Raw genomic sequence first — 26,358 nt, 5'->3', positions numbered from 1 at the left:
TTTTAACAGACTACAATTATTATAAACTAAAGAAGATAATTATAAAGACGTCTTAATTATGTTTGTGACCTTTTAATAAATGAACTTTTTACGTAGTTTTTAGTAGTGGCAAGTATAGCCAAAATGATTAAGTGAAATATGTAAGGTCTCCTCAGGTAATTATGGAAAGATATTTAATATTCAGAGGTTAACCAATGCCTCATTTTCAGTATAGAGGATTACCATGTCGTGTTACGGAACATCACCAAAGCAAAATATTCCGCCAGCAAAATATTCTTGAATAATATTTGTTTACTTCAACCTTTATCTATTCACTTATACATAGAACTGGTATTGGAAACACATCAAGATATTTCCATCCAGTTCACTACCAGTCCGGTCCATTATCTCTTCGGGTTGATAAATCAGGCATTCTCAACACAAGGATCTTTCAGCTGTCAGTACGGAATCTTACAGGACAGTACCGGGCTAGTTAGGTATTGACGTCCAATAATAAAGCATAGCAGAGGGAATGATGGACAATGGACAATGGAGAGACGCAACATTGTGAACCATTGTTAAAGTAAAGAATGTGTAGTCATTGTGGAGTTCTGGACTATAATTTTAAAGGACATTGCTTCAATAGCTGTGAGGGATCCCAATGGAATATATATTGAAGTGATAGAAGATGTCGCGCATAAAAAGTGTTTATTAAAAACTCCCATTATCTTTTAATTTAAAAATCAGATAGCTTTCTTAGTCGATTGGCGGACTCCACACACCTTTGAGAACATTATCGAGAACTATTAGGCATGCAGGTTTCCTCACGATACTTTTCTTCACCGTTGAAGCAAGTGATATTTTACTTTAAAATAATATCTTATCTTAGATTGAGAGATTCTATAATATTTTAGATTGAGTTAAATCTTAAAATAATGGCATATATGGGTTGATACAAATTGCATCGACAAAACCTACCTTCGTTCATCATTGGTTCATTAATGTAAACTAAACTACATTATTGAACCAATGATGAACGAAGATTCCATTAAATGTATTTTTTTTTCGTTAATTTATGTACAGATTGACTTATATATATTGACGAATGACAAAGGGTTCCATTAAATATATTAATTCCCTTAATTTATGCACAAATTGACGTATATATATATTTAGACGAAGTGCATTTCTTTGTTGGTATGTCCTTTCTTCACGCCCGCACTAAGAAATCGATTAAGTTTATTTTTAGCACAGAGTTAGTTGATTTGATCGAGAGTAACAATGCTTTTTTTTCAGTAATAAAGGGCTTTATTATTATATTATTATTATATAACATAAACTACTTTTTATCCCTCAACTAGTGGTTCCCACGGGATTGTAAAAAACCGTCATAACCGCGGACGTAATGTAAAAAGTGATTCAATAATTTCATTACCATTTGTGATTACTATATTTATTATAGCAAAATGTTAAGGGTTTGTCGTAAAAATTTAAAACAACTTAGCAGAGGAATTAGGAAAATCTAAAGTTTTATTATATATTAATGTAACCATAATGGGTGACGAATGTTGGAATATACCAGGGTTCGGTCCATCTCATATAGCGTGGTTCACATACGACCGTGTGAAGTTCTGCTCCGGTGGCCGCGACGTCTTCAATATCGTCTTGTACGACACGGTTCCTTGAGTCCGTGGGAACATTTATTTTGGACTTTTGTACGACTCCATTATCTGTAGCTTTTTACACGACTGATACCACCATAATGTTTTTTTTTTTTGCTGAATATGACTTTTATGTAATTGAATTGAGGGACAATAACAATAAATTACTTTGGTTTAATTTATGCACAAATTATTTTATGTTTATTCTGGATGCTGAGATCACTTAGTTTATTTCAATTCTGATGTTATAATTCACAAATTGTAATACTTGCGACCCTGAGTCCACGGCCGTGGGTTCGATTCCCACAACTGGAAAATGTTTGTGTGATGAATATGAATGTTTTGCAGTGGGTGTAATTATAAGTTATAGTTTCTGTATATTATTCATAAACAAAATCATCAGTCATCTGAGTACCACAAGCTACGCTTACTTTGGGGTTAGATGGCAATGTGGATATTGTCGTAATATATTTATTTATTTATTACTTGTATGATATCTGAGATGTTATAAAAAGAAAAATATAAAGACAATTATTTCTAAAACAAAGAACGAAGCAATTTTAGCAGCTTCCATTTTTAATAAATTTTGGTTAACAATATAGTACCTGCACAAGTTATATCGCTTAACATAGGCTTGCTTTTGAGACACTGCGTAAATGAGCTAGCTGTAAAAGATATTTATCTCAAAAAACATCGACCATTAAAACATACTTTTGAAAACAGGTTCATTACAATTATCACTATTGCACACGTTTTTTATTCGTTAATTCAATTTTTATTTTACTTTCTCATATTATTTTCATAGAATTAAATAATAAGTTTTTCTTTCTATTTAAATAGAGATACAGTTAATTTTAGTTCAATTAAATTCAACATGTTAAAGCTTCACTTCAATAGAGGTTCATATACATGGCCAAATAAATAAATATAAGAATAAGCCGCACGATCTTTTGCAATGAAAAAAGTGGTTTTTAAAGTTTGGTATTATCATGATAATAGTATCTCATGTTTAGATTTTGATCCTTCAAGAACTTAACACTATTCAATTTCATTCTTGTTCTGTATGTACCTAAAATGATGATGATGACAAGAAGAATGAAAATAGTTTTGCTCTTACACCAATTTGGATATTTACCATAAATAAACAAACAATATACGCTAAATAGACTCAATTGTTCCCCAATAGCCCGCATAAATCCACAACGCTCCCGATGCGTCACAGTGCCTGCCCACTACAATTCCCACGATGACCTGACCTGGCAATTTATTGGCCCTCAGCACCGCCTTCGCAACTACCTGTGACCGCAGGTGCACCTTAAGAAACTAGGGCTGTCAGAAATAGATTGAATTGAAAACTACGAAATACAATTTATGGAATTCAGTGTATTCCTTTAAATAATTCATTCTTATAATAATTCAGACGGCCGATTGGAGCAGTGGGCAGTGACCCTGCTTATCTGAGCTGTGGATTCGATTTCTATTTATTTATTTATTTAAACATCTTTATTGCGTAGTAAAGGAGAAATTACAAAAATAGTTAAAAAAAAAAATTAAAAGCAAAAGGCGACCTTATCACTAAAAGTGATCTCTGCCAGGTAACCTTAACGATAGTACACAATAACACATGAGAGACGGGAAATCGCAATGAAAATAAACAATACATAAATTTACACACTTAAGTACATACTACTAATAACTAATATAATAAATTACTAAAAGAGATAAAAAAATAAGATATAAATATATATATATATATATATATATATATATATATAATAATATTTACTATAGATACATAAGTACACATAAACGAACAACAAAATTATAATGACAAATAGTGATGTCTAACACGGCGTCAGGGAGTGCATTCCACAGCGTTGCAGCTTTTATTGTATATTATTGTATTTATTCTATATTATTAGTATGTATGCTTAAAATTTATAGAGATATTAATCAGTCATCGTTGTACCTATAACACTAGCTACGCTTTCATTGGGGCTTTATGGCGATGTATGTATTGTCGTAGTATATTTATATTTATTTACATATAGTGGCAAACAAAAAAAAAAGCTTATACCTCATATAGGTTAATCGCATGCATGCATAATATATCCGTTTGTTTGTGTGGGTGTTGAGTGAGTATTTTTGATCAATTTTGCCTTGCTGATCGCTAGACAAAATTTGAGATTACATATTTCATGTTTGAACTTCTGGAAGAAATATGTTTAGAGCTACATGTTCTGTCCTTTACATGTTTAGTTTTTTTAGTACTTAATAAATAAAATAAAATATTTAATATGGTTACATATTTAATAAGAAAGAAGGGTAAAAAGAAAGAAAAACACTTTTAAAAAAAAGAATCAACCTGCAGGTGCAACCCTACCAGCGTTCAGTGTACGGTGTTGTGTGATTTTCTTAAGTCGTGGACACATGAGGTCATAGTTAAATAAGTAAAAACTTAGGGGCGTTATGGGAAGTGAGCACGGTAACATCACCATGTAATATGCATCAAGCTTTACCGACCCGTAGATTTTGTATACAATTATCATCACTTATGAGAAAATTAATTGCACATATTTTAACCTGTTCAGATTTAAAGACCACAATATTATGGGAAAATTATAATTAAACGGGCATAAACTTATGAGACAAAGATTTATTTTTAATGAACATTTTAATTTTAAAATTACACGGGAGTTATTAATTAATAATTTTTATATGAGTGTTAATTTTGAAAACAATAAAGTGAAAATTAATGTAGGCACGTAAAGATAATAAATTAAATGCTTATTAAAATTTATTATTTTACGAAAAACAAAAAAAGGTTTTTTTATTTGATTACAAATTGTTTGATCGACAGTGGGAGCCTCGACGGCATGACGGAAATCCTCATGGTTGCTACAGCGCCATGGATACATTGCTTATGACTCCTACAGACTAAAACCCCACGGTGTTCCAACTCGTCGCTTGGTGGCTGGGCCACGAAAACGCTTTTGTGTAAACAGCCGTGATGAAACCAGTCGCGTCCGCCGAGGCAAACCCTTCTCCGGAACATATAAGCGTCACTCTACAAATCAGCATACCGAAAACCAAGGGTGAACTTCCAACCGAGCTCATAACTCCAGCGGGTTACGGTTTTCCTACTTTCATCATCCGGCGGTTCACTTCAAGCCCTATTCTTTGCGACTGATCGGTTCAGGATTTTTGAGAAGAGTTAAATACGGTATCGCCTAACCTGGCAGGGATATTTTGTTAAATAATTCATCCGACATCCATCTGTTTCAAGACGATTCGAATGGAATAGGTAAACAATTAGCCCAGAGATGACTTCTGATCCCGGACTTTGCAAGTCTGGGTGGTTATGTATTAGTACAATTAAATAAGATGTAATAATCAAACACTGTCTTAATTTAAATTATCTAGTGTTATTCGTTCTTAATAATTTAAGTAAACTTGTCATCAAGTTAATATATATGATGATAATTGTGGCACAAATTGCAATATTTCAGGATATAAAAGACCACAATTAACAGCAATAACGCAGAAGGATATACTTGCGAGAAACATGTGAATTATCAATAGAAAAACTGTAATAACACCAGCCATTGTTTCAACAAGGATAACAAGTTTTTATTGAGTTTCGTAAATCAATTGTTTTATGTCAGTTTCCGTGATTGAGAAAATACGAATACATTATCCTACAAATATACCTAACGGTTTTTATGATTTCGTATCATCTTTGAATCCTTATCCTTAGAAAATTGTGATATCTTTTTGCAGAGAAAACAATATGAATCAATGAATATCGAATTGTAATTAAAGATAAAAACTTTAAAAACATTAAATTTCAAATCCTAACACTGACTAAAAACACGACTAGATGACAAAAAAAAACACCTTGAGAAGTTAAAGAAACTTTACAAATTTAAGCTCTACATAATACCTACATTCATCACAACCTACGACCCTTTTTTCCCACGATCACGGTCAAGGAGCAGCGCCTTTTCCACTCTGATGCACAAGACGACGTCAGACACAACAGGTATATTAGAACTATTATTATCAATGATTATTAAATTGTTCGTACTTTTTTCAAAGCACTGATTGTAGTGAAAAGGTCTGTTGCTAAAACTAAAGATCGAGCAAATTGAAAATAACCTAAAAATGATTACCTAGCAATGAGTCTAAGGAGCCTTAATTAAAAAAAAAATGCTGAGTGTTTCTGACTTCATTTTCAAATTCAAATGAAAAATTTCAAAAAGTTCTTGCTATAAAAGGTTTTGTTGGATTTATCAGAATAGTAATTATTATTATTGCGATAAAATGTTTTATGTAACTGATATTTCTGAGAGTCATGAGAATCACTCACCTTTATGTGTGTCATCCTGTGATAGTACAGATTTGAACTGGCTGTAAATCTTTTTCCACAATGTTGGCACTGATGAGGTTTCTCCCCTGAGTGTATTCGCCTGTGTGTGTTTAAACTGCTTGATGTGCTGAATCCTTTATTGCAGACCATGCATACATGTGGCTTCTCTCCTAAAATACATGTTTTAATGAGTTATTGTAGAAAGCTAAATCAAAATGTTTGTATTGTATTGTATGAGATTATAATTTTTTCATTCAAAAAAAATGTAATGTATGGTACATTACATTTTTTTTTAATGTAAGGATACAAAGCGACTAAAAATAAACCGAAAGTTGTAATGTTTAATTCTATTTTTAAATTCTTAATTACATTTTTAACTCTATTTAAGTTATGGAATTGAAAACCTTGAAAATTTAATTTTCTTTCTCTACTCTTCTAAAAACTTTCGACAGGGTTTTAAACTATAGCTTTCGTATTAATCGGAGGGGTTAGAACATTTACCTGTATGTGTTCTCATATGCCTTTTGAGTAAAGATGGTCTATCAAAAGCCTTTCCACAAACTTCGCAAGGTAGTAAAGCGCGTTCTGATTTAGCAGGTCTTCTTTGGATTTTTGGTGTCATTTCTAGTAATTCAGTTGACGAGCCAACTGATGATGACGTCAGGGAATCACCGGATACTGACTTATGCTCGTCTTCTGTACCTGATGGAGGGGATATTGGTAATAGGACTCTAGAAAGAAGGGATGTAGAAAGGTCTAGCGGTGAATCTGTAAGAGATATAACGCATTTAGAATTTTTGTCTTCTTGCTTTGGTTTTTATTTTATTGAGTTAAAGTACATCCTATTTAAAGTAAGTTCCTTTAAAAGTTTGATGGTCTGACCGCAAAAAAACTAAATCATGTTACCTTAAAAGGTTGGCGCTAAGCCGATGAGTCAGTGGGTATATTTTTAGTGCCATTCAAATTTTTCGCCATTAAAAATCATGATTCAATCAGAGCAGAAATTTTAATGAACCAATTTATTGACGACTGTAAAGACGTTATAGCTCAGTCTAGACAATTTACGTTTATTATAGATATCCTAAGTTACGACCATAGCACTATTTTACTAAGCCACCAAGTCCATAACATGCGGCGCGTGTTTTATCAAATGAAATTGTAGTATTCTGTATAACCACTGTACCAACCAATCATATACCGTCGTGAAACAATAAAGTACTAAAATCAACTAAAAAATAAAATATGAAATCGTATGTTTTCACAATAACATATTACCTATATAATAAACACATTTACAATATGCGTCGATAGATTAAAGTAAATTTTACATACCTCGTGTTTATATTATACACTTAGGATGTTTTACGTTTTTCTCCTTACAACGCAGTTATACTTCCACAAGTCATATAATGTATAGGTATATATTGTAAAGATAATTAATGCAACTTTGCATAGGTCGGTAGATTCAACACATTAATTAGCAACCGAGTATTTTTGCACTAGATCAAAGGATAGGTTATAATTTACACGAGTATTCTACACGATTGCTTGAATTCCTCAGCATGAAATGGACATCAAAAAGATACTCATCTCAGTAGACTGATTTAGAATTACGTGCAGATTCATTACTGTTTAACAACGCTCCATATTTCCATTTATGGTGGGAATGGTTTCTATATTAACGGATGTCGGCGCGACTGTTCTCCAATATACTTATTTTGAGATAACGCAAACTATGTTGTGTAAATTGTCACTTTAGTAGTCAAAGGTTAAACCCTTCACTTTCTAGGGTCTTAATTGGAATATGAAATTATAAATTAACTTGCGTGGAAACATCATTGAAACTTTTCGGTATCTATGTACCTATAAGATTTTTTTAAAACTATATACTATAATTTATTAAGTGTGTCCCAAAAATTGGTCCTTACGTCTGGTGACCCAAGAGCTGGCGCGTATTTAGTCAAAAGGCTAAGTCTATCAATTCAAAGGGGCAATAACGCCAGAATTTTGGGTACCATGCCCATAAGTAAAAAAAAAACTACAGTAAAATAATAAATAAAAAAATGTCTTGCAGCTAATTGAATTTATTAAGTTTACTTATTAATGCGTCAAAAATTGTAATTAAGAAGTCCTCTATCGTTCGTGATAGAGGACTGTATTGTTAAAAGCAAGATACAATTAGTCGTGGCAGAAGGTGTGGAAACCTGGAACCTGGAAGTTAAGATGGGCTAGGTACCATATTTATGTTCATAATTTTATTCATAAACAAAAATTACCTAACCAAAATAAAATAAATAAAACATCTTAGAAATCACCGCAGTAAGGACAATGCTGTCAAGAATTAGTTTAGTATTCAAAGGACCAAAGGCTGCCGGCATCTAGGGGCAATGCTGCCTGGTCTAGAACTACTTTACTAAAATGAAGTGGTTTTTGATGTTTCAATATTAGTCGTGTACACGGTTTCTGTATGTTCTTTGATTATGGGAATTTGAACTAACCATACTAATTACTTTATGAGCATTAATTAATTTATAAGCAGTTCTGACTCCTGGATAATTTTGCAAGATTAACATATGAAATTTTCGAAATCGCCGACGCAATAGTTTTTGCTTTTAATGAATTTGAAGCGGTTAAAACTGCAGCGCACAGCTTGTAAATACAATAAACCTTTACATTATCGATATTTTTATACACATATAGCCCATTTCCGCCGACAGCTGTATCGGGATCGGGATTATATCGGTGCGTCGGCGATCGGATCTCTTTAGCGAGACAAACGTGCCGCTTTCGTTATCTGTATATAACTTAACTGCGGCTAGGGCGTATTTATTACGGCGTGAAATTATAATTAATACAACTAGACGTCTTGTAATTGATTGTTTTTAATTTTTATGTAAAATTTGATTAGAAACTTATAAAACCCTACCAGGGTACCAAACTGAGAATATTATTCATTTATCATCAGCTCAGTCATAAAGAAAGCACGTTGTACCGTCGGTCTTGATCATAAACCTGACAAAAATAGTTAACTAGGTACGTTACTAAACCTCTCTCTCTTTTTGTGGCTCTCCACTACGGGAGGTTGGCCGTCAGCTCAGCGAACTTCTCGCGGTCTTGCGCCAAGCGAAACAATGTTCTACGCTTACAATATTGGTTCATTCACGGATGTTGCGCAGCCATGACTTCTTCCTCTTTCCAACACGTCGTTTGCCCTCTACTTTGCCCATCATTATGAGCTGAAGCAATTGGTATACTAAACCTATCAACCCGTTTTAAAGAAGCATAGTGGTTCTAACCTCAAAATTTTTCTCAACTATAAAAAAATCGTCCTGTACTCGGTATTGGAAAATAAACTAGGCTGACGAAGATCATGTGAGTTTCAAGATAAATCTACATCCAAATCAAACGTTGCTTCACTTTCAGATGCCATAAATATTAAGTTTAGACGTTTAAACGAGAAATAATTAACACACCCATTACATAAAACCAGGCAAACTATTTAAGCATATCGACACTTGTACTAAACATCGTTATACAGCTAACGAGAGTCATTTACAGTTGTCACGCGGTCTTTATCGACATAAAAAGACGATGTCGACTACCGAACCGAGGGAATTCTTTGAAGTGCCGCCGCAGTTTATGGAGAGGTGACAAGTATGTGCCGATACGTATACTTACTACGAGTATGTATATTTTACTAACGCGAATAAGTCTGCGATATTTTTTTTTTTTTTAATTTAGCAGAGAGCGTTTTACCGACCTAAAATACTATCTATCTTTATGCAAATTTCATCAAGATTGATTTTGCTAGTTGTATAAGTATAGGTAACAAAGGCTGTTTTATTATAATACTTAGACGAATAGTATCCTGTATTCAGATAGAAAGTATTTACAGGACGCAGGCGTTCTACGTGATTTTTTATATTAAGATTCAGGGCTGTGCTAAATTATGTAATGCCAAATTGAAGTATCAAACAAACACATAAAATAGCAATCAAACAGACATATTTTTATATATATGTTAGTTCATTTAGTAATGGTTCAGCCTTTTAATAACTAATTTTCAAAGGGGTCCAGATTCTCGTTATCAATAGTTGTAACAGTGTAACAGTGATCAAAATTCTGACTGTGTAAAATTTAATATTCACATCTGCACAAATATTAAATTTTACACAGTCAGAACATAAGCAACATAAGAAAAGTAACTTATAAATATACGTATAGAGGAAAAATTATAAATTTGTACGTGTAATAAATAAAACCTTCTCACTTAACGTAACCTAATATCGCATCACACATCCGCAGCCTATTTACGTCCCACTGTTAAGCACAGGCCTCATCTCTCATAGGAGAGACAGTTGTAGGGTATAACCCACCACGCTGCTCCAATGCGGGTCGGTGGGCTTAAGATAGTTTTGTAAAGAAAAAATAAAAACTTTTATTTTTTTAGTGCATATTATTGAAAATCTTTTATATAACGCCTATTTTAAACTAATATAATAATTTGATCAACGCATATTTTGCAGAAAATTAACTAGTGTTTTCTAGAGTGAAAATCGCAATACAAACATTTGGCCTGAAAGGGGACTCGAACCCAAGATCTCAATAACGATAGTTAAACGTGCCAACAACTAGACTACCTTCTCTCTCAATATATGTATCATGTACCTACTTGGTACTTGTACATATTATACACCTACTTGAAATATACCTTGTATTAATAAAATCGGATATCCGCTGCAACTCGATAATGCTTCATGACTAACCAACTGGTTTGCCATTTGATCGCGCTAAAGCTCAATAATCTTACTCGTAACAAACATGCGTTAATTTTAATAAATCAGTAGTACAATCAATTTGATATGATTCCATGCGTCGTCTATTGCCTGCGATTATCAAGCGGTCGTAAATTCATGTGCTGTGCCACTTTCACCGACATTCGGTGATTATGACCACCTGCTAAATACAGTGTGTACACTGGAATCTGTTTAACTTTTTGTAATGTTGTAAATGTATTTATATTTCCGTGTCAAAAATAAGCTTTGGTTAGGTATTTCCTTGAAACGGCATATAGAAATTCACTTTAGTCTTATATATTATTTTAGTTACGTATTCATATTTTTTTTAAGATATTTATTTGTAGAGTTGATACGTAGCTTAAAATTAACAGCAGTAAATATAATTCACTGACTCATCTGGACTTACAAATACCATAATTAATTTAGTATTTGATAAAGGTTTTTAATAACTAATCATCGTCATCATCATTACCGGCCCACTATAGGGCACGGGTCACCTCCCACTTTGAGAAGGGGTTAAGGCGCTAGCACTACGCTGGCCCAGTACGGATTGGTGGACTCCACACTCATGTGAGAACGTTAAGTAGAACTCTCAGGCATGCAGGTTTCCTCTCGATGTTTTCCTTCACCTGAAGTGATATTTTAATTACTTCATCGAAATGTAATTTCAACGTGCGTTGGCAACGTAGACAACGTAGACAACGTGTGTACGTTTCGGAGGCCCGTTAGGATGAGTATCTGCGAGTTTCCGTGGCCTCCATCATATCAACCGCCCCACTGCAGGGCACAGGTCTGGGTCGAAGTCCGCCACGCTGGCTAAGTGCGGATTGGTGGACTTCACACGCCTTTGAGAATATTATGGAGAACTCTCAAGCATGCAGGTGTCCTTCACCGTGGAAGCAAGCGATATTTTAATTACATAAAACGCACATGTCTTAGAAAAGTTGTAGGTGCGTGCTGGGATTCGAACACAGCTTCCCGAAAGTAAAGCCGAAATCCTAACGACGTGGCTATCACCGCTTCGTATCTTTATAAGTAACATTTTGATGTAAATAATATTTTTTTCATACTTTTAAAATAAGATTTCTTTATCAACTCACCCTCTAATATAGAGTCCATCGTCTGTCTATACAAGTTGTTTCTCATCCTTACAAAGAATAATTCTTCAGGTCTTTCGGGAAGGTAGTATACGACCAGTTCAGTATGCGCCGACACAGGCTTCACCGCTTCATAAACTGGCTCTCCTTTCACTTTTGTACAGACTAGGTTTACCTACAACATTTTTTTAAATATAAAAATGGGTAATTATGCCACAAACATGTTAAAAGTGGTTCGAGATTATGTCTAAGCCTATATATCTCTCTGTTTGTTAAGAGATTTACACGCTTGCAACAGAGGAGTCATTTTCGAGTATCAAAACAATATAGCGTTGAAGTCAATTAAATCTTTTGTCACTTGCTTAGAGTTGAAAATTCTTCATTACTCATTTTAATTTAAAGTACTGTTCACCTATTTCAATATAGTTTACAACATGAGATTGTAATGTACCTACTGGTACATTAGTTTACAACAAGTACCTACTGGTTTAATACTCTGTAATATTATGATTTTCAAAATATTATTATATCACGATATCTTTTTGCCATTTGATATCAAGTCAGGGTACTATTTTTGCATTCACATATAGTACAAATTTCGGCTAAGCCGTAAGATAAGTAATTTAATATAGTAAAAAGTATGTCACAAAAGTAGTAGGTTAACCAATTTACTAGACTATAATATCATACATAGTACGATTGTCATTCTTACTTGTGGTCCATAATTCTCCGAGACTCGGAGAAAACGCACCCAATTACAATGTCGGACTTGAATTCCACCTGAAGTGCAGACTTCGTCGAATAATCCGAACCGATGTCGTACCTAAAACAAAGAAAAGATTTTGTTTTTAAAATCCCTGTAACTTTCTAGTAAATATTTTTTGGGTGAATGACACTCAAATAGTGAGACCGAAATAGCTTTTTAACTTTTGTTTACGGTAATAATTCTTAAACTCTAACTTATTATGAAGTCCAGTTCAGAAATTTAATGAAAAACCAAGAAAACATATGTAAGCAAAGTTATGTTACGTAATACAAGGCAAGTGCGCAGTATAACTACATTTTGGTTTAAACTGTGGCACAATAATTAAGTTCATACGTTACTGCATTTTGATCGGAGGTTACATTAACTTTATCTATGTATTAATCGTTTTTAACCATTTAATACGGCTTATCAAATGCTATAATATACTTTGGTAAATATTTTCTTTGAAGATACCGCAGTTTAATTAGAGATAGTGGTACAGACTACAGTATCGGACGTTAGATGCGAAGGTACTTTAAGTGCAATATGCAAAAGTGTTATCATGTATGTAAATTGCATGTAGTTATTTTTATGTTCCAATAGTTTCCGATATAGATCTTTAAATAGAACTAGTATCACAACGCAAATATATTATTTATATCTTTAAGATTAATTTTTAATAATTTAATTTATCTACAATGCTTTGTTGACAATAATTCTTAAGAAATAAAACATAATATCATGGCCTTATTTGAAAAATGTTCAGTTTACTACATAGTAACCAGTTATTACAGCTTTGAAACAGCTGACCACTTAAAGATACCTACTGCCGCCGCTGTATCCTACCATTCGCACTTGGTGTAGGATGTTTCTTTATACATTTTATAGTTTAAAGATTACTTTTAATAATTTGACTCATTTATAAGTTCAATTTTTTACACACCTTGGCTACAGCTTGGCTACAGATAAACATTAAAATTAACGTTTATCTGTCTATAAAAGACCGGTATATAAATTGTGTTGCCACTGTTAGACAAAAAACCTCACTATGGTTACTTAATTCCTGCAACGTTTAGATCGTTTAAAAGTTCCGTTACGCATAATATAACTTTTTCCCTATAAGCATTTATTTGCCCCAAGACAATACATGCGCCGTCCAAATCGAGTGATCCAAATTAAATACGATTCCCGATCGATACCGTATCGATTTTTAATCGATCTCCACAATGGCCCCGATCAAATTTAATTGACGTTGACCGGGAGGAGCCTAAAAGAGCATAAAAAGTATTTGTATCGGACCGAAAGGAAAACAATTATAGAGATAAAAGTAAAAAGTAGCAATTAGTAGTTTTTGTACTCATAAGTCAATATGATCGTGATTTCTTTTGACGCAACAATTGAAACAACAGATGATCAAATATATAATATAAAAAAAGTGTTTCACTTTTCGTTTCACAGATTATAAAACAATTATATTTCTGTGATCTACTGTGCCTATAAAAGTAAATGAGACGATATGTTAAAAAATATAAGTAGTACGTAGTAAGTAGTACGTAAAAATATAAGTAGTAGTATAATATAAGTAGTACGTACATATAAGTAGTACGTAAAAATATAAGTAGTAGTATAAGTAGTAATATAACTACTACTATACGTATAGAAATGTAGTGGATAGAATAATTGTTAAAGTCTTATTCTATATCATAGAATATACTATAATATTATTTTTTTTACCACGCGAGGTATTATTTTGGGAGGAAGTACAAGTATTTTATTACTTGTGACACTTATGTTTTCCAGAAACTTCAAGATGAATTTATGGAGCGCACGTTAGTAAATTGAAGATGTGCCTTAAATATGCCTGTAGACAGTCAAGCAATACTCGACAATGTTGCAATATTTTCAGAATTTATTGCAAGGCTTGAAATCATAATATCAAATAAAACAATTTATAATAATAAAAAAACATCTATTAGCACCTTAATGTATTGCTCTGCAGAACCAGAGCAGTCGTACGTATAAAGCAATCAATCTCATTCAATCTTACTATAAACCATTATACATATCGTCATTAGCGCTAATGTTTTACGAGAAGTTAAGTGTAACAAACGTCTACTTTCCGAGTAACGTCCAAACAATCAGCACTAGTAACCTCTGGCTATCACGATCAGATGGAGCCGTTTACATCGAAACGAATCGATTTTGAATGAACTTATTAACATGTATGATAAAAAAGCTTGGGCATGAATTGCTCTAACTTCATAGCTCAACATTAACTAGACTGTGAGATGGTAATAATAAAAAAAAACCCTGGCTAAGTTTGTTGTGGGCTCATCTTAGACCAGAGCGCGTTTGGAACCCTCCTAGCTTTAGTTTTAAGTGAACGAATGCAGTTATCACCATCACTAACCTTATTGTAACATGTTAATTGTAGTAACGCTTCATAAGTGCGCGTAATAAGGTCTACATGAATAAAATATATTTGAATTTTATACGATTCAAAAACACACATACCATTTGCTTTAATCTAAAATTTATTTCACTATAGGAAAATCTGTGTAACGGAAAAATAATGCAATTAAAAATTAATAAATAAAGTCCCATACGTGCATACAGGGTATGCATTAAACGGGCAGATGATAATATAAAAAGAAAGAAAATCTCCAGTACGAGTTAAGCCTACCCTATCGGTTTTATAGTTTTATAACCCGTACTGGAAAATTTTCTTCACTTTATATCATCTGCATGCCCTGTGCCATCTGCACCCTCTATACACGTCACTGGTCCCATAACTATAGCAAAATACAAAATGGATTTGAAATATATAATAAACTGGGCCTAGCGGAGTTACCTTTTTACACCTTGTACAGATGTATGTTACAGTCTGTGTACAGTTACACAAAACCTTCTTCAATATTAAATAGGATTGATCTTCTTTTTTATTTGTTTATTTATTTTGTCACCAATAACGAAAATAAATGATAAAGAATGAAACGATGATCACTGTAAAATTAGTGCGTATCTTCTTCTTCTTGCGGTGCCTCCCCGACTAGCGAAGGTTGGCAGTCAGCTTCGTAAATTCTTGTAGTGCGTATATGTAAGTATAAATATAGACTACATGAAAACCAAGACGATATTCTAAAAATGGGCCCTTACTTCCAGAAGCTCGCCAGAGGCGTTCAATTGCGTGTGTTCTCCGAAAACCGGTCAAGTGCCTGTTAGAGTAATGGCATAAGGTTTAACCGTACCGAATGCTAACTATTGCTCTTGATTAACGCAGGAAGGCATTATTTGTAGGGGTATTTTAGGAAATAGTTAAATCAATCGAGGATACGTTCCAAGAAGGAAACATTAAGCCTATTGCGCACCATCCCGACTCATATTATTTTTAAGTAATTTTTCTATACTTATATTATAAATTTTGTTTGTTTTTTTTGTTTGGCCTTCCTTTGCGCCCTAATTAGGCAACCAATTAACTCTATTTGGCATAGAGTTAGTTGAAAGGATGGAGAGTAGCAAAGGCTACTTTTAGTCCCAACAAAAGGGAGTTCGCCGCCAATTCCTTAACTCCGATCAGGTTCAACAAAAATAACCACAAAACCTAATAACTTTTTGATCGACCAGATTCGAATTCAGGATATCATGATCCTTATTTAAACATGCTAACCACTAGACCAAAGAGGTGTTTATATCAGGTATATATGAGGTGGTAATTATGCTTCGCTAGATTAAGCATAGTATACTGTCACTTTCCGGCCACTTTCCACACACTTGACGGTCTCTGAATCCAAGGTCGTGGGTTCGATTCCCAAAACTGAACAATGTTCGTGTGTTGAACATGAATGTTTTTCAGTGCTGGGCTTTTATCTTTATATTATAAGTATTTATGTATATTATTCATAAAAAATATTCATCAGTTATCTGTACTACATAACATGTGTTATAGGTACTACATAACTTAAGCTACGCTTACTTTGGGACGCGATGGCGATAGTATTGTCGTAGTATTTTTATTTATTTACTTTCCACATATAAAAGTCAACGCTTTTTTACTTTGGCAGCCTAGTTATTTACTGAAAAAAAAATTCAAGTGCATTTGAGATATTATAATTTTTAATAAACATTCCGGGCACCTCTTTTTCACCCGCGTTGAATATCAGTCATGGATTAAAATTATGATATTATTGCCTATAACAGATAATAAAAAGACCAAGTTCAAACATGCAAACAAACAAGAAGACTGGACTTTATGATGCTCTTCAGCTTTATAATTTTACTAAATACGTAGCTATTGAAATTGCTACTTTACTTTTTGCCGTCATCAATTGTAGGTACCATGCATGTTTTATGATTTGACAAAATAGATGCTTGAAAACCAATTTTTGTACAAATTAAGCTACTACTTTTGAAGTCCTCCATGTTATCCAAGGGTCAAGTAGAAGGTGACGCTGGTGCCTACCACTTATCTATATAGTGCTAAGTACATTATACCTATGCTTAATATTTACTTTTATAGTGAGTCACTAAGAGATACCTCTAGAGGAAAATAACTCCTATCTTTAAGAATTTGTACAAGAGCCTTATTATGTCAATAGCGCTTAGTAAAAGTTAAGGAAAACCAAAACTACCTGTATCGTCTCCCAAGACGAACGGGCCAATGATGATGACCTGACTATCAGGATATTTGGGCTAGCATCAAAATCTAAGCGCTTATACTACATATTAACACCCAGACACTGAAAAACAATAATGTTCATCACACCAACATTTTCCAGTTGTGGGAATCGAACCCACGGCCTAGGACTCAGAAAGCAGGGTCGCTGCCCACTGCACCAGTCGGCTGCCAATACTTACTAATTTAATGTTAAAATCCCATAATCTTGATTATACTGTTATTTTTTGGACATTATTTTTATACGTTTTCTAAAAGTGTTAAATCTAGTGTCGTAAGAACAAGTATCTAAAACTATAAACCAATTAGTGCTTTCATGATGTCTGAAATTTCGCGTCATAGCTTAATGTACCGAAAATGTTACGTCTGGGCAAATTATGTTCCCAACATAACTATATACATAAATAAGTAAAACCTTCATGATCGTTTTTAAACAGAAGCCAAAATGGTCGCCTGCCGCAGGCCTGCATTACTGCCTGTGTGTTACATTGGTTAAATTTAGTGATTGCCATAGCCGTGTTCTCATTGTTATACTTAATTTTGCTCCTTGCATCCATTCGTTTCTCCTCCTTTGTTAGCAACTTAGTTTCAGTAAATTAGTTCTTTTGCCTTAGTTCAATAGCAATTACGTTTATTAACTGAATTGTAAATTTGTTTTAGGTCAATAAAGTGTGCCTATGTAATTCAATTTTCTTTTAGAACCCTGTAAATATTTTTGGACCTCTCAAGTCTTATCTTCTTATTATGCTTAGAAACATATTTTCTTACGAAATTGCCCATTTTTCTTGAAGCCTCTTTAAATATTTTTCTCACTAATTTTATGCATTGTTTCTGCTTAACTTTTATAATGTTTCTGAGCGATATATTGGGTAATTGTAACTAGCAGTTAACAAATAGCTTCGTCAATAACGTCCTGCAAAAACTTTAGCAATGATTGTAAACTTGTATCTAGCAATATACCGTTCCTTTCTACGACAATGTTGTTCAAGATGCTAAGATCGCGTGGCTTTTATTTGGCTCAAGTCTAGAAAATTGATTTACGAACGAGCTACAGAGCTGAGTATATTCAATATAAATTATATTAAGTTTTATTTTTCAGGTCAACAAATCTCCCTTTAAAACTAAAGTTAGATATCAGAAATATTATTTACTTAAATTGTATTAAAAATAGGATGAGATGGCTTTGCCTTATGAAACGGTCATAGCCCAGTGGGTAGGATATCGACTTCACTTTTCGGGGGGTCGAGTTTGAATCCCAGCACGCACCTCTAACTTTTCTAAGTTATGTCCGTTTTTAGCAATTAAAATATCACTTGCTTCAACGGTGAAGGAAAATATCGTGAGAAAACCTGCATGCCGGAGAGTTCACCATAATGTTCTCAAAGGTGTGTGGAATCCACCAATCCACATTGGGCCAGCATGGTAACTCACAGAGAGAGGAGATCCGTGCTCTGTAGTGGGCCGGTAATGGATTGATATGATGATGATGACTGTATTCTTTCTTCAACAACGCAATTAGTGTACTCTGTGATGAATAATAACAAAATGATGTTACATTTATAATCTTTGAGAGGAACGTCACGTAATTTTTAACGGATACGAGATAATGTCAGCACACACCCTGTATTTGCCTCGCAATGGAAACTCGGGTACCATGATTGCGTGGCTTGAGGCGATTATTTGGCTCACTTCCACCAAATTGCATCGCGCACGAGCTATTATGAACAGGATTGTAAGCTGAGTGGGGAGTCTCGTTAGAATACGCTATCAAGTTTCATATTCAAGTGTCTCTTTAAATATTATTTAGTGTACACCCTAACAATTCTTCTTATCTTCATGTCCTTTGGTGGGTTGTCTAGATCGCTGTAAAGCGATAAGGCCGCCTATTGCTCTAACCAAGTTGCTTCTGAAATGTTTTCAAATGTCAATGTGAGATGCTGATACCTAACAAAAAGAACACCCGACTAAGTTTGTTGTTGGCTTCTTCTTAGACCAGGGCGCGATTAGAACGTAGCCTAAGTTTTAAGTTTACGAATGTAGGTATCACCATTACTACTCACTGCTATGTACACATTTTGTATATAATCAACACAATACAGAAATATTTGACTTTGACTTTGTACCTTTACTTACGTTCAATAGTGTTTTTTTTATTGCTATGTATATTGTGTACAATAAAGTGTTTTTCATTTGATTTGATTAGGTATCAAGTAAAATTTAAAGATTGTCGATTGAACTATCTAACGCTCATGTTAACAATTAACCTACTGTATATTAAGTCTATACTCATGTCTACCCGTGATCGCAGTTAATCTCGAACCATCCAACTCAAGGCAACACCAATTCAAATCGTCCAGCGTCCTGATTCATAAAGCCTATAAAACTCTGATGGAGCCTACCCCAACGGCATTATTGCCCATAATCTGCCTTCCGAACCGGTGGTAGTCACTACAAACAGACTTACTTGACGTTTCAAAAGTACTTTGTTTTTTTGAATCCTCTATAAGTTAGCCCTTGACTGCAATCTCACCTGGTGATGATGCAGTCTAAGATTGTAGAACTCCTAATCAGTTTCTGTGCGACATCGCACCGGAACACTAAATCGCTTAGTCGTAGGATGGTAGCTAGCCACGGCCAAAGCCTCCAGACCAGACACGAGAAACTTCAAAAATTTCCAAATCCCCTGCAGGAATCGAAACTGGGATCTCCTACTTAAATTCACAGCGCTCACCGTGGCGCCAGGGAGGTCAGCAAATTAGGCCTACTTAAAATAAATAATTTTCAAGTTCATTTTGGAATCACCAGCTTGGAGGGATCTCAAGCTGGAAAACGGCTGGGGTTTGGTTATCGTATTAGATGGTAGTAGTAAAAGGACGCCGCTGCCCGTAGTCACCACGTATGACACCCGCGGGAATTGGACGGGTGATGACAAATGAATTCTGATCTGCCGTCACCACGTCGCACGCTTTCTGTTTGCTACTTGTTAATTTTCACGCTATCGAATAAAACTCTGGACAGCTTAACACCGGTTGGCCTGACAGCTAGTAATAAATTGAATACAACATATGTTTTGATAACTTAATAAAAGCGCACACAACAGGTGTTATTATCATGTTGACAAGGCAATTGCGTGCAATACCGACCGTGACCAAACGGCGTGTTACTTCACGGCTCGGTATACCACGTGCTTTACCGTAGCGGTGGCTGTTAGAGCGTGTAATCGTTTAGCATTTATGACCTGTCTTTTGCAATTAATTGCTGTAAGTATATAAAGATACTTGTTATCAGTAGAGTTTGTACGTTTGGCCTTATTCAATGGAGCAATAGTGAAACATCAACATTTTTTTTTTCAGAGATAGTTTATGGGCCTGAGAGTAACTAGAAAAACTATGATTACAAATAAACACCTTATTTTAAGCATTATACGAAAGAAAGTTTTGAAATAAAATCTTTCATGGGCTTTCTTGCAGTTGAAAAAGTCTCCAATACTCTTCTTGTATTTAAAAAATTGCCAAATTTTGTTTTACTTTTTATCCAGGAAGAATTCAAAGAGATGGTGGTGATTAAGTATATTTTTTTTACTAAAAGCTAAATCTACGAGGGTGTCAAATGCGGCCTGGTCATAAAAGGCCTACACCCAACCCAACTTAGACCCAACTTAGACCTCATCGTTTTATTTAGCAGGCATGATCGTCGTCAAGCACACGCCTGTCTTAGAATAAAGAAAAAAAACTTAACCTTGTATAAGTTTAATAAAATTAGTAGACTAGCAGTATCAGTACATTCAATATTTTTGCAAAAAGATACCAATAAACTAAATACTTCATAAAGAACAAAATATCAAATTGCTTTTACGCTTATAAGTCTGTGGAAGTTAGTCAAGATTTTTAGTATAATTCAATGCAGTTAACTGCCCCACTTGTCAGTTGCGTCCGCATAGGCCGCAGCTTATGCACTATTATTTGTATCCAATCCTACGTCTGTCTGTCAATTGGTACACAATCACAGTAGGGTTCGATTGGGAGGCAATTTCGAACATGACTATGCCACTTGTTTAGACACCCTACAGCCATAGTGTCGAGTTATAAGCGGTAGCTGTGGTTGAGACTTATTTCGGACTTTGAAATATCCAAGATTAAAGCGCTAATATTAATTTATGCTTAACATAATCTTTGATTTGCAATACAAAACGGTGCTTTAGTTTTAAAATATTGTAGTAAGTTTTAAATTTAAGGTGTGATGTTTCAGTTGAAGTTACAAAATTAAGCAAAAAGTTTCTAGTCAAGTCTAACCTCTCCGAGTATATTATAATAAATAAATAATTATAAATAAATACGTAAAAAGTGTGTAAATTTATGTATTGTTTATTGCAATTGCGATTTTCCTTCTCTCATGTATTATTGTATACTAAGGTCGCCTTTTGCTTTTAATTTTTTTTCAAGTATATTTGTAATTTCTCCTTTACTACGCAATAAAGATGTTTAAATAAATAAATTAAATAAATAAATAAATATACTATACTACGACAATGCCCACATCGCCATCTAGCCCCAAAGTAAGCGTAGCTTGTATTATGGATATACACACACTTTTTGCAGTTTCGGGAATCGAACCCACAGCTTTGGACTCAAAAAGCAGGTTCGCTGCCCACTGCGACAATCGGCCTTCATTAATTATACTCGCTGCTGTTTCACAAAGACTAATCAACAAACTTACATTTCAACTATGGTAAGAAAGGATAACTTTTATGTTTAACCTCCTATATCTTAACCCAGCTTTCAAACGTTGTATCCAGTTGCAGTAATGTGCTATTATTATTGTTTACCCGCGGCCTTCACGACTAGCAATCTGTTTGGACGTTTGCGTAGGGCACGTGCTACATTGACGCATGGTACATATTTCTGATGTATGTGCTACTGCCTTGATCCAGCGGGTAACAAGTTCAACTTTGCATTACTAGATACTTGGTTTGATTTTGGTATCGTCAGGGTAAATAATTATAGTAATAAGATTTTTATTAGAGGCGTATAAATCAGCATTTATATACAAAGAAATCTATAATTAAATGTATACATTAAAACTTACATCTAACTGAAATAGTTTATAAACGTATTTCAGATATCATAGGATCTTAGTTTATTTTCCGTTCCTGTCTCAATGAACAGACAGCCAATAGTCTGAAATAGGACTCGGCATACCTTCACAGACGACCTTGAGTATTCTATTGTGAGAGTTCCCAACCCTTTCCCCAAATGATGAGCTCTTGATTCGGCGAACATTGTCGAAGCGCTGCAATAACACTGTAGGATGAGCCTACTGCGTTACTGCAGCGCTTCGCTTGAGTATTCAGAACATTCAAAATGCTCAGCTCCTTCCCATGGTTATACGATGCTCATCCTCATAGTTTGTTGAGCAAGTTTAGTCATACTTCACAGGTATGCCACTTAAATATGACAAAAATCTTTAAAGCCCGTAAAGCACTGCCCATCTTTCTATTACAGGCCATTTGTGCAGAGCATGCAATGAGGTGGGCATGGCAGGCCAACAGTCCATTCAGGATCTCAAGCAGTGGCGTGCACCCCATACATGCACGAAAGCACTGCATACCCTAAAATTGATATATAACTCGAATAGGAGAACAATTTGTGCCGTTTTATGCATTTTTCCTGGTGTATGCATACCCTGGTAAGAAACCCAATGCACGCCACTGATCTCAAGTTAACATTCCGGATGTCCTTGGCAACCTAGGAGCTGTCTAGGTTCCGGCATGACAGTTGCAAATCAGGAGCAGCAAGCTCAAAGTGAATCAATTGATGAACTTAGGAGCGGTCGGTATTGGCCCAGTTTAGAAGAAGAGAAGCCTCCTAACCTGTATTGCCGCATGGGGTCTCTAAAAGATCGAAATACCCCCTTCGTTTTAGTGAGGTCTATGCCTCGCACAGTAATATTATTTGCTTAAAGATTATAACAATGGCAAAGTGTTTTAGGTTATGTTAATTTTTTGAAATTTTTTCAAAATAATTTTCCATTAATTATATACGATTAACATAAATAGAAACAGGTTACAAGTCAGGTGCGGTGTTGTATTTGTTGAAACGTCACGGTCTAGTATACCACGTGGTCAAGGGGTGCGTAACAGACCATGTCGTTGTGTGATTACAAAATAATTACAAAAGAGTGCCATATGAAATAATTCCTTAATGTTTCATCCCCTGGACTTCTACTTGTCTCTTTAAAGGATTTCCGCGGTCTTGATGATTGTGAAGTTGTTCAAAACGTCAAAAACTAGCATTAGCGAAAATGTGGTTGGCTAAAAAATGCACATAAGTTTGACAGATAAACGTAATGTAGGCAATACGGTTCATAAATAAACCTGGGTTGTGGTTTAAACATTAATCTATTTTCTATTTTGTTATGTATTATTTCAATAAAGTTGTTTGTCTGGAACAGCAGAAATTCAATGTCATGTTAACGTTTTATATTTTTATATGCATGCATTAATCAAGGTCAACGTCAACGATACCTCATCACATCAACCCATTACCGGCCCACTATAGAGCACGGGTTTCCTCCTACAAAGAGAAGGAGTTAAAGCTGTAGTCCACCATACTGGCTCAGTACAAATTGGTGTACTCCACACACCTTTGAGACCATTAGGTATGTAGAACTCTCAGGAATGCAGGTTTCCACACGTGATATTTTAAATACTCAAAACGCACATAACTCAGAAAAGAGGTGCGTGCTGGGATTCGAACTCGGCCCCCCGAAAGTGAAGTCGAGTTCCTACCCAATGCGCTATCAAACTGAGTTACGTACAAGCAAAACATTCTTATAAAACCTCAAATTCTTATAAATAACTGGTAGGTAGGGACATACATTTCTTGCAAGATTTAGCCTAAATATACATACAACCAATACCAGTCATCACAATATGTCAAGTATGGTATCGTGCTTGGAACAATGAGGTATCGTGAGTTACCAGTACGTCACGGTCTGGTATGCCACTTGAGGGGAGGGTGTCAGACCGTGTAATTGCCTGATTGAATGAATACCTGTTTATTTACACCTGTTTTAATACAATTTACCCTCGTGTCAATAGAACTGTGTTAAGAAAATAGGTCTTTAGAATGTAAATTATACATATAAACTAACAAAAAGACAAGTTTTAGTATTTGTAATATATCAAGTTATCAAAATATGCTAATTCCAATTTATTTTATTATAAGAACGTTGTCAAGCGTCAAACCTGTCCCCATAAAAGATCTTTACACCCAATTGTCAGTTCGATTTATATTAGTCCCACAGCATGGTTTCGTACGTAATGACAAAATGCTTAACCTCGTGACATCAAGTTTTTTAAACGACTTCTTAAGTAGTTTTATTAGGCTTGTCGATTATTATCACATTACTATAGGAAATCTTTATAATAGTACAAAACCAGTCAACGATTTGGGACTGTGTTAATAGTTGATTTAGGCTGGCCGCACATTGGATACGATACGATTCTTTATAGCCAACTTAAGCCAACGTTCAATACCTACCTGATTACAAATGGGATGCATTTTTGTTCATCTCATGTCAGCAGCTCTGGCGAAACAAAATTTGCTGTGGACTAATAAGTGACAGGACTTCGTCTCGAGTCCCAGCATAATTAATTTTTAAATACTTTTTTTAAGCTCTTGTGGTGAAAATCGTATCCCTCTACAAGAAATCAAACTAAAAGACTAACTTTTTAAGGTGGTAACATTTTAAAAACATGCTGCGTAGCTACCTTTAAAGACGGGCTTAAAAGAGGTCCACATTTCTTTTAGCTTAGTGCATTACGATTTTAGACTGCATTGTCAACTACTATTGAAATACAAGCTATCTCAAAATATCCTCTTAGGGATTGCTAGTGCACACATATGTTATAGATATATACTCATGTCATATGTCATATATACTCTACTCTATGTTGTAAGCTATCCAGTATAATTTACACACAATCAATCTTACGCCCGGTTTCAATAACTACGGACAAGGCTATGCCTAAGTAAGTAACGCCTAATCAAAGTAGATTTAGTAGTAGGCATACATATCTTTCATTTACCAATCAATTTTCGCTAGCCACACTGATGATATAACCCGACTTGTCTCCGATTGAGTGTTCCGGTGAGATGACTTGCGGCTGGCCTTAGAAAGTACGAGAGTTTTAAACGATTTGGGGGCCCTAGTGAGCTAATAGTATATGTTATAGATGAAAGTGCTTCCCGCAGCTCATTGTGTCCCCTTCATCGTTCCACAGAGCGTTAAATTGGATTATTTATTGTTTGTCCCCGAATACCGTTCCGGTCGTGATCGAGTCGTGAGCGAGGTTTTATTAATACATATTAGACCTACTGAAACTTAATGGGGCGAAAAAAGTAGCGTCTGGTAGTCTTTTCTAATTTTTTTTGATGATTTAAAGTACTCGCCGTGGTACGTACAACCACACTTACCCAATTAATTAAGCTATTTGCCCAATTAAGTAAGCCGTTTGAGTTTCAATAGTTTTTAATCAACGCAATAAACTGATTTGCGTTTCACTGCAACAAATAGACGTATTTAATTAAATTATTTATTTGTTAATAAATCCCACAAAATAGCAGTTGAACTTTTTGTGACAGAGCTCGTCCTACCTACTACACTAATTTTTATTGCAAAGCTGCCCTGTTTAAATTATTTATTCCGGTCTGAAAGGCGTGTTTTTTTTATTAGACGCAAAAGTCTTAATATCGCTTCAGGTTAATTGACAAATGGCGGCACGTTGTAGGAATTGTTTCTAGCATGCCCTGCTTATACGCGATGGCTTTCCACTCACGTGGGCCATCTGCTTTGTCCGTAAATTATTACTTTGAATTAAAAAAAAAAAATAGCATTCGCGATTCGCGTCAAAAAAAAATTTGTTTCTTTATTTATTTTGGAAAACCAACAGCTAGTAGTTTCTACGTTGTGTGCTAAGTGAATGCTTTCAGCTTATTACAGATTTTCACAACGCTTGCAAATAATTTCAAAATT

General features: G+C 34.6%; 1 protein-coding gene across 1 annotated transcript in view; it reads right to left on the bottom strand.

Moving 5' to 3' along the window:
- LOC120627507 (zinc finger protein 177-like) overlaps positions 1–26,358 on the bottom strand; it is an 87,995-nt gene that overhangs the window by 16,630 nt on the left and 45,007 nt on the right. Inside the window, exons 2-5 of the mRNA XM_039895511.1 lie at positions 12,618–12,728; positions 11,909–12,080; positions 6,511–6,777; positions 6,010–6,179 (exon numbers count right to left, since the gene is read on the bottom strand). Of these exons, the coding sequence (XP_039751445.1) occupies positions 6,010–6,179; positions 6,511–6,777; positions 11,909–12,080; positions 12,618–12,728 (720 nt within the window). The remainder of the gene's footprint in view (positions 1–6,009; positions 6,180–6,510; positions 6,778–11,908; positions 12,081–12,617; positions 12,729–26,358) is intronic.

Source organism: Pararge aegeria, chromosome 11 (assembly GCF_905163445.1).
Source record: "Pararge aegeria chromosome 11, ilParAegt1.1, whole genome shotgun sequence".
Lineage (NCBI taxonomy): Eukaryota > Metazoa > Arthropoda > Insecta > Lepidoptera > Nymphalidae > Pararge > Pararge aegeria.
The sequence above is the reverse complement of the archived record's forward strand: the minus strand, read 5'-3'. Positions and strand labels throughout refer to the sequence as shown.